Source organism: Equus przewalskii, chromosome 16 (assembly GCF_037783145.1).
Source record: "Equus przewalskii isolate Varuska chromosome 16, EquPr2, whole genome shotgun sequence".
Classification (NCBI taxonomy): domain Eukaryota; kingdom Metazoa; phylum Chordata; class Mammalia; order Perissodactyla; family Equidae; genus Equus; species Equus przewalskii.
The window spans coordinates 9,180,314-9,196,005 of NC_091846.1; the positions used below are offsets into that span (position 1 = coordinate 9,180,314).

The following is a 15,692-nucleotide window of genomic DNA, read 5'->3' on the forward strand; positions in this document are numbered from 1 at the left end:
ACACCGTCCTCAGCTCTGCCCACTGTCACTGACGTTTTCAGAAGCTTGAAGACACAAGTGTCCAGAGGCTTCTAGCAAAGAGGGAGAGATTTTCCCCACCTCAGCCACCTTGCTACATTGTCCCTACTTCTCCATTGCCTTTAATGATTTAGAAAACACAACCAAATGAGAAAACCCATACTAAGAGCAGCACTTTCGCAAAGGAGGAAACCAGAACCTCCAACTTCTCCAAATCTCCTAGCACCGCGGCTTTTCAACAGCCCCCCGCAAACCTTCACCCCACGCCTGCATCCTTTCTGATTAAATAAGATTGGAAACCACAATTAAATCAAAGGGTGTCGTAACTTATCCTTCACTTACCATATCCGCCGGGACATTACTGGACATCTTGCCGGTTGATATACACCCAGATGTGTACGCAAAAAAAAAAAAAAAAATACAACAACAACAAAAAGAGCAGGAGTCTTCAAGCTACAGAAATCAACCTTAACGCCAAAAAATTAAGTTGTTTCGGAGCCAAAGTGCCGCCTGGCCGAGGTTGTGCGCGAAGAGGAACAATCCCCGAAGCCGTGTGGCCGGAGCGGGAGGAACTCCCGGGATGGCAGCAGCAGCCCCCGTCGTCGTCGCCGTCGTCAGCAGCAGCAGCAGCAGCAGCAGCAGCAGCTACAGGACCTGCCGCGCCAGGTGGACCGAGCCGAGTGACACACGGACATGGAGCGGGGTGGGAGGGGGTTAAATCCGCCTTCCTCCTTTCCCGGCCCGGCAATGATTCACACTCGCTCCCGAGTCAAGTCCTCATTAAGCAGGCGGAAAATGCCCGAGTGTGGATGTACACAGATAACTATGTAGCCACACATGGACCCGGCGGCGGGCGGCGGGCGCGGGCCGGCCGGGCCGACGCGCGGGGAGCGGGCTCAGCTGGCGCGGCCGGGGCTGAGAGCCGGGCCGCGGAAACCCGCGCTCAAGGGCATTTAACTACTTGGGAGCCAAAGCGAAAGCCGGGGCGCGGGTCCAGGCGGCGAGCGGGCGCGCGGGGAGTTCGGGCCGGACAGGAGACCCCACGGCCCCTCGGGGCTCAGGCCGCGGGCGCCTCCGGGCAGCAGCGGGGCTCGGGGCGCATCGCCTCGGCTTCCCGGCGCCTCCCCTCCTGCCTCCGCCTCCCCCGTCTCCGCCTTCCCCTCCCCTCCCCGGCCTCGCGAGCTCCCCGCGACGCCGACTCCGGCTGGTGCCCGGAAGAGGCCGGGTCCGCCCGCTCCTCAGCCCGAGAAGGCTTTCCTCTCAGAGCTTTCTCTCTTCTCCTCCTCCACTTTTCAGTCCCAAACGCCGCAGCCCCCTCCTGTCATCGCCTCTCAAGCCAACATGGCGGCGGCGGCGGCCGCAGCTGCCTGAGCGCGAGTCGGGGACACGGGGAGAGCACGGACCCCCCCCTTGCCGCCCCCGGCCCCCCCTCCGCGGACACCAAGTGCGTCACTACGGAGACCACCCTCGAGCATCACGGGAAGTGTAGTCTACGCGGCGGCGGGAGCCGGCCACCTAACGCGTCCTGGCCCCACTCCGAGGCCACGCCCCTCGTAGCAACAGTTGCTAGGAAAGGAAAGCTCGCTTTAGTCAAGCTGCCGCCCTGGAGTTAGGTGATACCTGCTGCCAGCAGTGCTGTGACCGTGCGAATTATTTGGGGAAAATAATTCTGCACAGAGAAATTCCCTCATGCACAATATACACGCAGAGTTGAAATATGGTTTACCTCCAAGCAGAGTCATTCATTTTAATGACAGCAAGCTCTCCACATCCTGCAATCTCAGAGCATTTCGTATAGTGATTTCATCTCAGTCTCCTCAACATTGCATTTGGAAGATCAGAAGCAATCATTGATTTCCAATAAGGTCACAGAAGTTCAACAGGAACGAGGGTCTCATTAAGCAGGGAGAATGTTTGAACATGTGTTTCTTGCAGACCCGGGGCCATAAAGCTACAATCTAGTTAATTGAAATTACCAAAAACTGTATTAGATACAATAGCGTATCATGCCAAATCTATATTAGGAAATAGCTACTACAGACTAAATGGGGATTCACCAGTTCACCAGGCTAGCCCCTAAATTCTATTTAACACAAAATGTAATAAAAAACCTATGCACCTGAAGTGATTAACAAATAGCACCAAATAATACCATTAGTGAGAGACTCAGATGAAGAATATGTCTACCCTAGATTTAGGAACAAAATGCAGAAACCACAAGATCCATCTGAATCCCTATTCATCTCTCTCTTAGTGCTTTGGCCGAGTATTTTAGGAATGGCAGCCTCAATAAGACACCTGTATAAAAATCCCAACAGATTTAAAGTCTGGAAGTCTCCAGCCTACAGCTGTGTGACCTCATCTCTAAAACAGTCTTGCCTACCTTCCAGGGGTTAAGTAGGGGCAGTTGTAAGGGTGAGTTCATGTGTGGGGAATAAATTACTTTGTAAATAATAATGCATCATTTGATATGAAATGTTACTACTCATTCATTCAGCAAACAAATGTGCCAGGCACTCTGCTAGGCACCAGGAGTTTAAAGATGAATAATCCAGGCACTGTCCTCGGGGACCTCATTGTCTGGATGCCTCTGTCATTCCCCACAGCAATCTGTCCAGTCAGGTTCGTCTCATGAGGATGGACACTCCCAGGACATTTAGAGTACCTGGCTCTTGAGTAGCCTGGCTGGAGGAATCCTAGGCACTCCTAGGGGCCTGCCTCATCCTGTGGGGAGTTAGGGTGGTAACCAGGGAGGAGGAGGATGGATCAAATTCCCAGGGAAACCAAAGGACAGAGAAAAAAGAGGCCCAAATCTCACCTGATTAGGCTTCAGGACTTTGTCTAGGTATTTCTGAGTCTGTAGCTACATGATTTTCCATGGCCTCTGCTGCTTGGTCGCTCATTCTCCATCTTTGGCAACTACAGGGCCCTCCGTGCCAGCCCTCCAGGAAATAAGGGCAGCTGAAAATGTTTCAATCGACCAATGAGTTCAGAAGGAATATTGGAACACATTTTGAAGGCTTCCACTCACAAAGTTAGTCCCCCACCCCTCCTCTAACCCCGCTTTCATCTAGTGACTGCCCTGGCCAAAGCTCTGCAGGGCCTAAATGCTACTGTAAGTAGAAAGGCAAGCAACAGAAGATGGCAGGACGTATAGAAATAGCAACTCACACTTCCTCGGCTGCTTTCCAACAGCCATACAGCAAGGGCTGTAATGACCACTGCCAGCCCAAGACCTTGGCATTTCTGACACACGATGTTGCTATTTGCTGCCAGTTACCCCTACCACCACTGCAAAAGGCCATATCTTTCAAAAGTCACTGCACCTAGCTGTGTTTCCAATCACTCTTCTGAAAGAAGCTGAGACATTATTCTCAATAAAACTCATTATAACTCTTTCCTAACAGAATTAAGCCAGCCCTGGTGGTCTAGTGGTTAAGATTTGGGGTTCTCGCTGCCGTGGTCTGGGTTCTTTCCTGGTCAGGGAACCACACCACCCGTCTGTTGGCTGTCATACTGTGCCGGCTGCTTGTTGCTGTGGTGCTGAAAGCTATGCCACTGGCCGTGAAAAGCTTGTGAATAGCAGCAGAGCACCGTCTGATGTAGTGCCAGACGGTGAGAGGATGGTGCAGACAGACCAGGCAGGATTCTGTACTCAGGGTCGCTAGGAGTTGGAATCGACTGGACGGCACTAACAACAACAGAGTGAAGGCCTGAGGGAACTCACTGAACACAGCTGCAGATTTTTCCACTCTCCTCTCTTTACTCTCTGCTTCCCGATGCAGGCAGGTGAGGTGGGAGGCTGGAGAAAGAGGCCAGCTGTCCACAGCAGGGAAGGATAACAACTTCTTGATACTGTTAATCTACGGTCAGCATCAATATGAGGAAAGTGAGTGGCACAGCATTTTGTATTAGGAAGAATTACTTCACAGGAAATCAAAAGACCTGGCTCTGTCACAAATTAGCTATGTGACCTTTGCCAAGACACTTTGCCTCTCTGAGCCTCAATTTCTTCGTCTAAGGAGGTTAGACTAAGTTTCTAAGGTCCCTTCTTAGAGTCTATGAGTGTCAAGTCCTGGAAGAATAGCACATGACATCCATGGCCTGTTAAAAATATCTCTCCCAAGTGACTGCTCATAGGTATAAGGGGGTTTTTTTTGGGGGGAGGGTGGAGTGAGTGATGAAAATGGTCTAAAATTAGATTATGGCAATGATTGCACAACTCTGTAAATATACTAAAAACCATTGAATTGTACACTTTAAATGGGTGAATTTATTTTTTTAAATTATGGTAAAATATGCATAATATAAAATTTACCATCTTAACCGTTTTTAGCTGCACAATTCAGTGACATTAAGTACACTCACTTTTTGTGCTACCATCACCACCCTCCATCCACAGAACTCTTTCCTCTCGCAAAACTGAAACTCTATACCCAATGAACAACCACCGCTTCCTCCTTCCCTCCTCCAGCGCCTGGCAACCACCATTCTACTTTCTGTCTCTTTTAACTTGACTACTCTAGGTCCCTTTATAAGCAGAATCATACAGTTTTAGTCCTTTTGTGACTGGCTTCTTTCACTTAACGTAGTGTCTTCAAAGTTCGTCCATATTGTAGCATGTGTCAGAATTTCCTTCCTTATTAAGACCAAATAATATTCCATTGCATGTATATACCACATTTTGTTTATCCATTCATCCATTAATGGACACTTGGGTTACTTCCACGTTTTGACTAGTGCAAAATGAGTGAATTTTATGATATATGTTATATATCAATGAAAATTAAAAATTATATCTCCCTCATCTGCCATGAAAAAGGTCTGAAATGATTCCTCTATCTCAGGATCATTCCTTAAGTGTCTTCTCAAGGAAACTCATGAATTTAAACTAGATAGAAGCATTATTTTCTATGAGACCAGTAACCTTTAATCAAATATTACTTTGGTTGATTATCTCATTATGCTATTCCTTGTCATTTATTAAAAATCTGGGAGTAGGATAATGTCACGAGAGGCAGAGAAAGGTCTGTAGCAATGCCTGGGGGGTGGGGGTGGGGGCAAAGATCATGGATACACCATGCACTACCCAGAAAGTGGAAGTAGGAGCACTCAAGATGACCCTTGCCACCTCCATCCAGTTTTGCTCAAGGCTGGCCTGGTCCTCTTTGGTTCCAATGTAAGAGTCACTTCAAAGGCTTACTTTGTAAAATTATATTATATTTCTTTCTCATGAGAAAATCTGTGTGAAGTCCCCTAACACTTGTGTGAAGACCCCTAACATAGAAAGAGTCTCAAGAAGTGTTAACTCCCTAACAGAACTGGCCAAGGCCCTTTCTTTTGAAACTAGAGATAATCTGCTTACTGGTTTAGTAATGGCCTTTCCTCGTTCAGTCTTTACTCTCACCAGAGCAGAACCAATGTGAGTGTTTGTAGATTTGAGGACCGTGCTCCGAAGGAGGTTAAGATATGAAGAATGGAATTAAATTGTGTAAGGTGAGGGAATAGATAGGACGCACTGGCTGACCTACTTTTACTCCTGAGGAGCCCCCATATTCACACACTGCAAATATGCCCAGCCCCTTTAATCCTACACTCCCCTAACCAGAGATTTTCAACCCGCTTCCCATAAGGATCACTAGGAGCCATTTAAAAAGACAGATGCCTAAGCCCTACCCCAGAGCAACTACATCAGACTCTCCAGGGCTGGACCTGACACTGGCATTTTTCAAAGCTCCTCTGTGTAATTCTCATGTGCAGCCATCACTAAGAAACACTGTAAGCCAAATTCCTTCAAGTCCAGCTTCCCTCCTTTTCTCCAGTCGTGTCCTTTATGATTAGAGTGACAAGCTGAAGGTACTGTGATTTGTGTAGGTGACCTGTGGCCACAGTCACAGTGGCTTAAGGAATAGTCGTATCACACTGTTTTCTCCTCCTCCACCCCGATGTATTTATTTAGTAACCAAGACACTGACCTCTTCTCTGATAGAGCCCCAGTATTTCTGTCTCAAGACATTTATCTCTTTGCTCAGAGTCCAGTAAGAGAGAGAGATAAGTAAGGTGAAAATTAAAATACCGTACAAGGAGTTGATAAATGCCACCATGGGAATAAGCACTGGGCACTTTGAAAGCACATAGGAAATAAAGTAAATTCAGCCTTGAGGTTGAAAAGAGTGATGGCCAGTCGAGCAGGTGGAGTGCTCAGGAAGAGATCACATGGGCCAAGACCAAGACTAGAGGCCAGAGCGGGGCAGGGAGTGGTGGGGCTGAAGCTCAGATTGCTTCTTGGGACTGGGGGTGGGGATGGGGTAAGAAAAGGGCGGGAGAGAGAAACTGGAGGCCAATCACTGCGGGCTTTACAGTTTAGGCTAAGAGGTTTGGATTTACTCTGATAGCAAACAGGAGCTGTCAAAAGGCGTCAAACTGGGAAGTGTTGTGATATGGTTTCTTCTCGTAGAAGAATGGAAAAAGGCCTCTGAACTCCAATAACAACCTTTTGTCTGTATGTTTTGGGTTAGTTGTCATGTTGTGTGACCTCTTGGACTCACATAATTTAAAAATTTTCAAGGGGTCTTGGTGATGATCAAACCCCAAGTCTTCATTTTACAGATCAGGAAACATGCACATTTAATGGGAGACCAGGGCTGACTCCTAATACAGGGCTCGTTCCACTACTCCTTCTCCTGCCAAAAACATTCTACAAAACCGAGGAGGACTTTTAGTCATTCTACTACATAATATATATTCAACCCAGTATGCATTTTCTCTTTTATTTTTAAAATAAAAAGAAATATAAAAATTACAGAAATTTGGGAAATCAGAAAAAGTATTTTCATTTTTTGTGTATTTCCTTCTAGGTTTTCTGGTGTACATATGGTATATATAAATTTTTCTTTTAAATGTTAAATAAAAATTCATTTTTTAAACATTAAAAAGGTGGGCTTGTTTACAAATGGCTGCATAATCTTCCTGTTCCTCACTTTTAAGGGCTGCCTACTACTCCATTGCCTCAATGTACTACTACTTACACAATCATTTTCTATTTGGAGGACGCAAAGATTGCTTGCAGTTTTTCACTCTTTGTGCATATGTCCTTCCACGTTTTAAGTTACCTGTTTAAGTAAAAGTCTGGAAACTGTTGTCACTGAGTCAAAGTCTGTGAGCATTCCTGTGGCTCTTGAACTGCACAGCCAAGTTATTTTCCAAAACGAAAACCTGGTTAGAATGCTCCTATGAATGAAAATCCCAGCTTTACCACTCCCCACCCCCCCAGCTCTTATATTTATCTATAGCTGTATCTATCCGTTTATAGTACTGTATATACTTATACCCTTGATATAGTGTTAACGCACCATGGTGACAGGAGAGGTCTGAGCCCCCTCCGAGAATCTCACCAACTCTTCTCTCCTCCTAGTAGAATACAATTCAAGTAAAAACAAGTGTTTGCTATGCAAGCACACACAAACACATTCACACACACACACATTCCAACCAGATAGAAAACCCCTCATATTTAGAAATTTTGGAGCTGTCCTTGTCTACATATACTAACTTATTAGGTTAAAAAAAAAATTCCCCATACTTCGTAGTTGTTCATTTTGCATTTGGATGATTTCGATCAGATTGAGCCCTTTTTCTTTGCATAAGAAATGAACATTTTTGAAGAACTAACCCTGAGCGAGCAGAACAAGTGCAGCCAGTGCTGTAAGGTCTGGAGCAACTGTGGGACTAAGCCAGGGAGGCCTGAATTGCAGTCGGGATGTTCCCCAACGTGGGGTGGGTGCATTGTCCGGGGGGAGCTGGGCGTGGGCGGGAGAGGCAGGGCACAGTGCAAGGCCAGCAGCAGCCTTCTCCATTCACCTGCTGGTTCCTCTGGAAGACCACTCATTTGGGAGCTTGCTCTCAGGCTCTAGACTCTCTGTCCAGGCCCTGGAATTTTAAGGGTCATTTTAGTACAAATATCAATCTGATAAAATTCAGAAATTATTTTCTTGTTTGCAAATAATTCACTGACATAATACAGCCCCTGGGCCACCACTTAGGAATGGGAGAGGCAACACCCAGTTTTGCTACGGATGGGCAGCTTTGTTATCTATCTTTTAGGCTGCATCCACATTTCCATCTGTTTGTGCCATGAGTCTCCAACTACCTGTAAACTCCTTCAGGATCAGAGCTGGGTTTTATTCATCTTTGTACCCCTAGAGCTTAACATAGTAAATGAATGGCACCCAAAAGTCTTGTCAATGAGCGCGTTAAAGAGACGCAGCTTTTAAATTCCCTTCCCAGTTCCGTGATTCTGAAAAGTCAGGGATTGCCTTTCAACGTTGTCTTCAGGCCTAGAGGTAGGTCTCACTAACCCAGAAATGATATGCAAGGTTTAGCTCAATCGCTCTCCCGTTACTAAGGGAATGTGCCAACAGAAAGGAAGAGAATTTTTGTGTGAAGGCTGGAGTTCACTTTTGAGACAACAAGAGTTATGTTTTTTAATGCTAACATGTTTTTTGCAAACATATGCTGATGTGAGTTAGGCAGTCTAAGAATTCATCGGCCACCAGGAAAGCAATACTTGTGTTTTGCCTCCTGCTGATGTCCCACCATGCCTTTCCTCCTGATCAGTCCCCACTTCTGCCCACACTATTGAATCATCCAATGCTAAAGCTGGAAGGAATCTTAGAGATAATATCACCTCCATAATTTTTAACAAATGAGGAAATAGAAACTTCTTGAGAAGCAGCCACATTTTCTCTGCAATTTTCAAAAGTACCTAAGAACGAGTTTCCTCTAAGATGTTCCAAGGAACAAAAAGACAGAATGGTTCCTAGTTGCATTATGTAATTGTTGAATTTATTACATAATTTTGTGTTAAGTCATGACAAATATACCAAATAAGTATAAAATGTGCTATCAACTTGGTATCACAAAACATGTTATTCTTGATTTTCATTGTCATAGAAATCAGCCCACCATTATAGGGTTATTCAATGAAAAATAAGTTTTTAATGCCAAAAGTAATAAAACTCTATGCAATTTTTTGAAAAAATCCTATATAGATATCATATTTGCATCAGTGTATGCAAGAGAACTCTCCTTCACACTAGTCTCGTGGCATGAACTGTAAATTCTATTTCTTTTGTATTCCATTAACCTCTACAGTAGTCATTTTTCTGACACTAGTTTTTTGATTGATTGATTGATTGATCCATAATTATTCCACACTGTTCAAATTGTGTTTTTCTATTCACCAAAGGAGAGAGTGGCGCTGTCTATCAATAAACATATTGCATATTATGTTAATATTTGAGAGAGCAGAATAAAGAACCAAGGAGAGATTTCTCCAAAGCTTGTGTTTGCTCTTGAAGGCTTCCTGCATTGACAGGGAGGTCGCCACAGCTGGGGAATGGCTGGAGCCAGAGAGGAGCTCCCGTCCTCACTGATTCAGTGCTCAAGTTGGCCCTTTATTGGGCCACTGCCCATATGGCTGAATTTCGAGACTGTGTTTCCTAAACTAAATAACCAAGTTAGTGTGCACCTCCTCCAGCTTGTCCATTAGAGATCTGACAGAGGAGCAGGGCCTAACTGGCTCTCAGGGTAGCAACAGTCAAAGAACTGATTACGCTGTTTAACTGGGCATCTAGTCCAGCATGCCAGGAGCCTTCATATCAGATTACCATCTCATCTTTTTGGGGAGAGTCAGACGTGATTAATTTATCACAATGAAAACCTTTGACTTAATGCCACAGATAAAAGAGAAGGCCTGAAATAATTTAAATCAACAGATTATAGCAAGCGAGAGAGGAAAAAAATACCATATATTGGTTATGAGTGTGGGCCCTGGATTTAGTTCCTGGCTCTGCCGTTTACTAGATGTGTAAACTTGGGCAAGCTCCTCAATTTTCTCTTCTATAAAAAAAAACAGCACGTAAAAGTAGAAAAGTGCATACATTTAGAATACTACATTAAAGTATATAAATTTAAAACAGAACAATTTCCAGCACTTAATAAGCTCTAAATAACATGCTACTGTTAGAATGAAATGGGATATGGTGACGGATGCTTCGAGCCTCAGTGGTGTAGATTTGTCACTGTTATTCTGCTATGTTAACGTTTTCAGATGTGGTAGTAACATGACTAACCCACCTTCTCTCAGGAGATGTGTTTTCAGCATTTTGTTCGTGCTCAGCTCAGGTCTATCCACACTGTCTGCCTTTTGTTATGGAGAGCAACGGAACCACATTTCTGAAGAGGCTGGTCTCATGGCTAACAGAGTAAAGCAAATTGAACGTGGAATTTGAACCTGACACTGTGACCTCATGGCCACTTACTTCACAGAGAAAAGGGATCAAGTAAGAAATCTCACAAATTTGTATCCAGCCCGTAACCAGAAGCATTCATACTTACTTTCACCTCATCACCCTCCCACTTCAGAGGAAGCCCTATGCCCCTCCTTGCAAGACTCAGCCCGCTACCTGCCCAGGAGCCACTCCTTCTGTCTCCAGAACCTTGTTCTAACAACACTTCTCTCTCTATGTTGTCCCAACCAGGAAGTTAGAGGAAAGGGGACACTGTTGATAATTATGCAGAGAAGCCGGGACTATCCCAGGCAAACTTTTCCCTACCGTGGATGAGTGCTCAGATCTCTCCTGTCTTAAAAAAAACAAACCGGCTCTCTCATTTCTCAGCGCTCTTCTCTAACTCCTACCCTGTTTCGTTCCTCCCTTAACATCAGCTTCTTTAAAGTGTATGGGAGTGTGCCCCATATCCTCCATTAACCCTCACTTGGGCTGCTGTGCAGGTTGTACACCTCACAACTCCAGAAGGAGTGACTCCCATCGTAATCGAGGCAAATGGTGCCTCCTGCAACTGGGCGACACACATTTATCCAGACCACACATGGTGGCCCTAGCCACTTCAATATGGCCTTCACCCAGACTCTCAAGTTGAGATTTTTAGCAGCCGTACCATCAACACAATTCAGGCCTGATCATCCCTGACCAATTCTCTGAGTCCTTGATGCAACCGGCCACTCCCTTGCTCTTGGATGGCTCTGGCGTCAGACCTCATGGGAGTGGATTCCAACTTCACCACTCAGCATTGTGGGCGAGTTTACCTGATCTGTGTAAAATGTGAGCATCTCAACCGTAAAATATGGTTAATAATTGTATCTTCTTCATAGGGTTGTCCTGAGGGCCAAATGAAAGAGTTTTTAAAGCACTTGGCACACACAACACCTGACAGATACAGGCACTCTGGAAATACTCATTATCACTATCTTTTAAAAAATCACGCACAGTTTTCTATAATACCCCCCTTTCCTGGTTTCCCACTACCTCTTTGCTCCCTTCCCATCTTCTTCACTAATTTCTATACCATATCTGATCCTTCAATGTTGACTTTGGCCTTTGTTTCCCTACCTGGGAACACTTCTCACCTCAGAGTATGATGGCAAAAGTTCAATAGGATAATACAGGCAAAAGAATTCCATGCACGCTGAATCCCTCTACAAATATGAGGTGTTCCTATAGAAGTTTAACATCTCACCTGCTCTCTCCTACGGGGTTCCCTGCCTTGGTTGCTCATTAAAGTTCCCTGGGAGGCTTAAAAAAATACCAATGGCTCTTCCTCCCCTGTTTTTCCTCACCTCTCTGCACACACTCTATTCCAGCGGTTTCAAATACCTCACTGAAGCTGACGATGTCCAAGTTTGTGTCTCAGGTATAGACTGCGCTCCTGGGCTCCATGTCCATACATCCCAACTGCCCATTAGACCTCTCTACTGGCATGTCCCACGGGAACTCCAAAGTTACCCGAGCACCACACGCTGCTTCACCAAACCTCCTCCTCCTGTGTTGTACCTCTTTTTCTCATGGTCCATCCTTGACTTTTTTCCCATCACTCACCCCAACATCCAACTCCTACTGATTCTACCTTCTTAGTACTTCTTGAATCTGTCACCCCCATCTCTGTATCCATTTCACAACCTCAGTTCATTTCTTCACAGATTCTTCCTGGGACCAACTGCCACCAGACTGCCTCTTTGCATCCAGGTTCAGACCCTCTAGTAAAGTCTGAATGTCAGAAGTTCCAAAACACCAGCGCAGAATGGAGTTTTCATTGATCTGCGGGAAAACGTTGAAAATAATGCAGTTTTTCATAATGTAATGTTTTCTAATTTAAATGTTCACCCTTTGTTTGGAAAAAAATGTTCTTCCTACTTTTTTGGCCTTAAAAGATTTTTTTAGAAATGATTGATAGGTGATCACCATTATTATGTTTTTATGAATTAACACTCCTATGTTGGTCTCCAAATATTCTTAAAAATGTTTTACCAAATCGTGTACTTAAAATGTACAGTTTATTATGCATTATCTATACTTCAATAAGGTTTAAAACGAACAAGCTGTTTTCCAGGTCATGAAATCTGAAAGCTTATCACATCTGTTCTGTGCTGATTCCAGAGGGTTCTTTCTAAACCATATAAATAATCAAGTTGTCCCCAATAATCATCAACAAAGATAAAGCGATTGAACAATTTTGCCTTCCTGGCACAGAGCAAAATAACTTTGCATGCATTAATCTTCACAACAAATGTTTGGGGTGGGTTCTGTTATTATCCATCTTAGAGATGGCACAGACAGTAGGTCACATAGCTTGTAAGTAGTAGCATTGGGACTTGGACCCAGCTTTGACTCATTCAAAAGCTGCTGATTGGTCTTTGCTACTATATTTTTTGCCTCTTTGCTTAAAAATCTTTCAGTCACATCCCAAATACCTTAGTTTGTCTCCCTTAGTCTTTGTTCTCTTCTTTCGCTCGCTCTCTTTCTTCCACTTAATTCTTTTGATGTTTTTACCCTTCAATGCCTGCGTCAGTTACACCAAAAAACTTGCAAATCTGAGAATTCGACAAGTTCTCTCAGGGGTCAGTGCCTTTGCATGAGCTGTTCCTTCCACCTGGTGTTTATTTCCCCTGTGTCATCACCTGGCCAACTCCTACTCATCCTCTGAAACTCAGTGCCCTCCCGGAAGTAGTCTGTGACCCTCCCCAAGCTGTGATCATAGTTCCAGCCTCAGGAGGACCAAGTGAAGACTGAGGACAGCCTTGACCATGTGCCATCCCTTGATTGATGCTTCCTTAGCAGGTATGTGCTCTGCTTTTGCCACCATTTGCCTACTATGTGTCAGGCACCTGGTGAGTAAGTGAACAGGACAAGAAAGGCCCAGCTCTCTTGTGGCTTGTATTTTAGTTAGAGAGACTGCTACTAAGCCCCCAAAATAAACAAATGAATATACAAGATAATTTCAGGCAGTCATAAATCTTTAAAGAAAATAAAAATAAAATGAGGTTAAGAAATGAAGAGTGACAGATGCAGGGGCCGGGGACAGCTCTAGGGTGGATGGTTAGAGAAGGTCTTGGAAAAGGTGACATTTGAGCTGAAACTTAAATGAAAAGAAGGAGCCCTCCAAGTGAAGAGCTAGAGGGCAGAAGGTTCCAGGTATTCCTCACTTAAAGGAAGTATGGTGCATAAACATCTAAAATCGTAACCTTACCTGGTATGCTGTCGGAGTCCAGCACATAGTAGTTGCTTGATAAATGCTATGTGTTGGATTGTTAAGCTGAAGAAACTAGGGAGGCTCAGCAGCTCAGCTGTGTGTCTCTTAGGACTCTCCTAGCATCCCCCTGTTGGGACAATATTGCTTTACAAGATTTGTCGGATTGTCTCAGGTAAGTAGGGAAGATAGAGTCAATGGGGAATTACCGTGTTTCTGACTTGTAAACAAACCTTGTCTCTGGCTCCTCAGTATGGCCAGTTCTGACAGTTTCTAGATCCTATGGGGATTAGGAGATGAATTTTCTATTTGTCTCTGTGGGTAGGTTTTTCATCAAATGTTTCTCTGTACATTTCCTACTGTTATTTTCTCCTCTGTCACTTTTCCATCCCTGATCTGATACCCAAGTGACATTAAAGTAGGAATATAAGTACTTCAGCGAGATTGGGATCCCATGGAGGAGAGAGTAACACAGTCGTGTTGCTCATTTGTTAAAGCTCCAGAAGCACATTTCATAATTCTACTTAGTGGAATTTGTGACTTACCATCTTTACGCAGAACTTAAATCACAAACACTGAGATTTAGCTTGAAAATTAAAACACACATGAGTTCTAAAGCAGCTTCAAAGTGGAGAAAAAAGATTATTTCCTACTCAAAGAAAATGTAACGTGGGATTTCCCTAAAATACTTCATTTTGTAAGTACTTCAAAACATGGCAGCAATCTAAACAAAGATGTCCTTGGTGGTGTTCACAAAGTACATGATGATAGTAGTCATCGAGAATCTCCATTATTTGTCATCTTTTAGCAAAGTCATCTTTTCCCTAAATCCTAGGGCGCTCAGAGCATACTTCACCCCAAATAGTTCTATGCGCTACATAGAATACAAGTCAAACTTAAAGAAAAAAGAAATAGAAGAGACAGAAGCAGTGCACCCAGATGTAAAGTTTGCGAGAGAAAGTTGACAGAAAAAAGGGAGCAACAAGCACAGAGGCCATGGCCTGAGCAAGAGGCAGAGGATGGCGGGGACTCCCCTTGGCGGCTCTACTTCTCCCCTGAGGACCCCAGGGCAAGTGCCATTGACCCTCTCCAGTGCCTGGTAGCTCTCAACACTTGCATTTGTAAATGCCTGGGCTGTTTAGTCAACTTGCCCAAGGGGAATTACACCAATTGCAAAGTCATGGCCATGAATGAATTTGTGAAGCTCTGTTACTTGCAATTTTCCTACCACATGGGGCTTTAATCAGGTAGCAGAATGGGCAAAGAACGTGGAATATCTCCCCATAAACCTTCCTGACTCTACCACATATCTGCCTGTTTTAAGGATATAGAAGGTGAGGACAAGAGAAGGAAAAGACGAGAGGAGAATAGAAAGAATAAGAAGCAGTGGCGGAAGGGCAGCTGGATGGCATTAGCACTCCCCAGGTGACCTCCATGTGTCAGGCATCATTTTGGGCTTTACATACTTTATTTCGTGTAATATTGACGATGACCCCTTGAGGTCACATGATTATGCCCGTTTTTACAGATGAAGAAAAGAGTTCAGAAGTTAGATAAATTTCTCAAGGTCGCTGGGGTTCGTACTCAGGTCTGCTTAACTCTGAGAAGGATTAAGGAGAAGGGCAGGGAACAATCAGAAAGGGAACTACGTGACAGTTCGCACCAGCTCACTAATGCATAGTTGGGTTAAACCTTAGAAGAACGTAAGCTTCACTTTCCTTGGCTCATGCGTGTACACTTTTCTTCCATAAACAGTAAAAACAGATAAGTAGCTTTAGAGGCCCAGAAATAAGTTACTGGCTTAATAAAATGCTGGACTTTGAATTTACTTTCTTTTAAGGATATAAGTGATCCATGAAATCCACTCTTGGGTTTGTCTTATTCCTGGAAGGGTGTTCCTACTTTCTGTACAAATATGATTACAGGTAGCTTGCATCATGAAATAGTAAAAGATATCAAAATCAAATTTTACTGTTTATTTAAAGATGAGTCACATACTAACATTTATTAGTTTAAAATGATGGCAAGCTCAAACACATCTCCTGACACTATAAAATGCGTGGAGGCCCGAACAGATCTCATGACTTTTTACCCTTCTTTTTCTTGCAAGCTCATCTCTTTAGGAAGTA

At 44.2% G+C, this 15,692-nt stretch overlaps 1 protein-coding gene across 1 annotated transcript in view; it reads right to left on the reverse strand.

The window, feature by feature from the left end:
* Window positions 1–1,149, reverse strand: part of UBL3 (ubiquitin like 3) — a 73,908-nt gene extending 72,759 nt beyond the window's left edge. Inside the window, exon 1 of the mRNA XM_008517404.2 lies at window positions 361–1,149. Within this exon, the coding sequence (XP_008515626.2) occupies window positions 361–387 (27 nt within the window). The 5' untranslated portion in view covers window positions 388–1,149. The remainder of the gene's footprint in view (window positions 1–360) is intronic.
* Window positions 1,150–15,692: the final 14,543 nt, after the last annotated feature.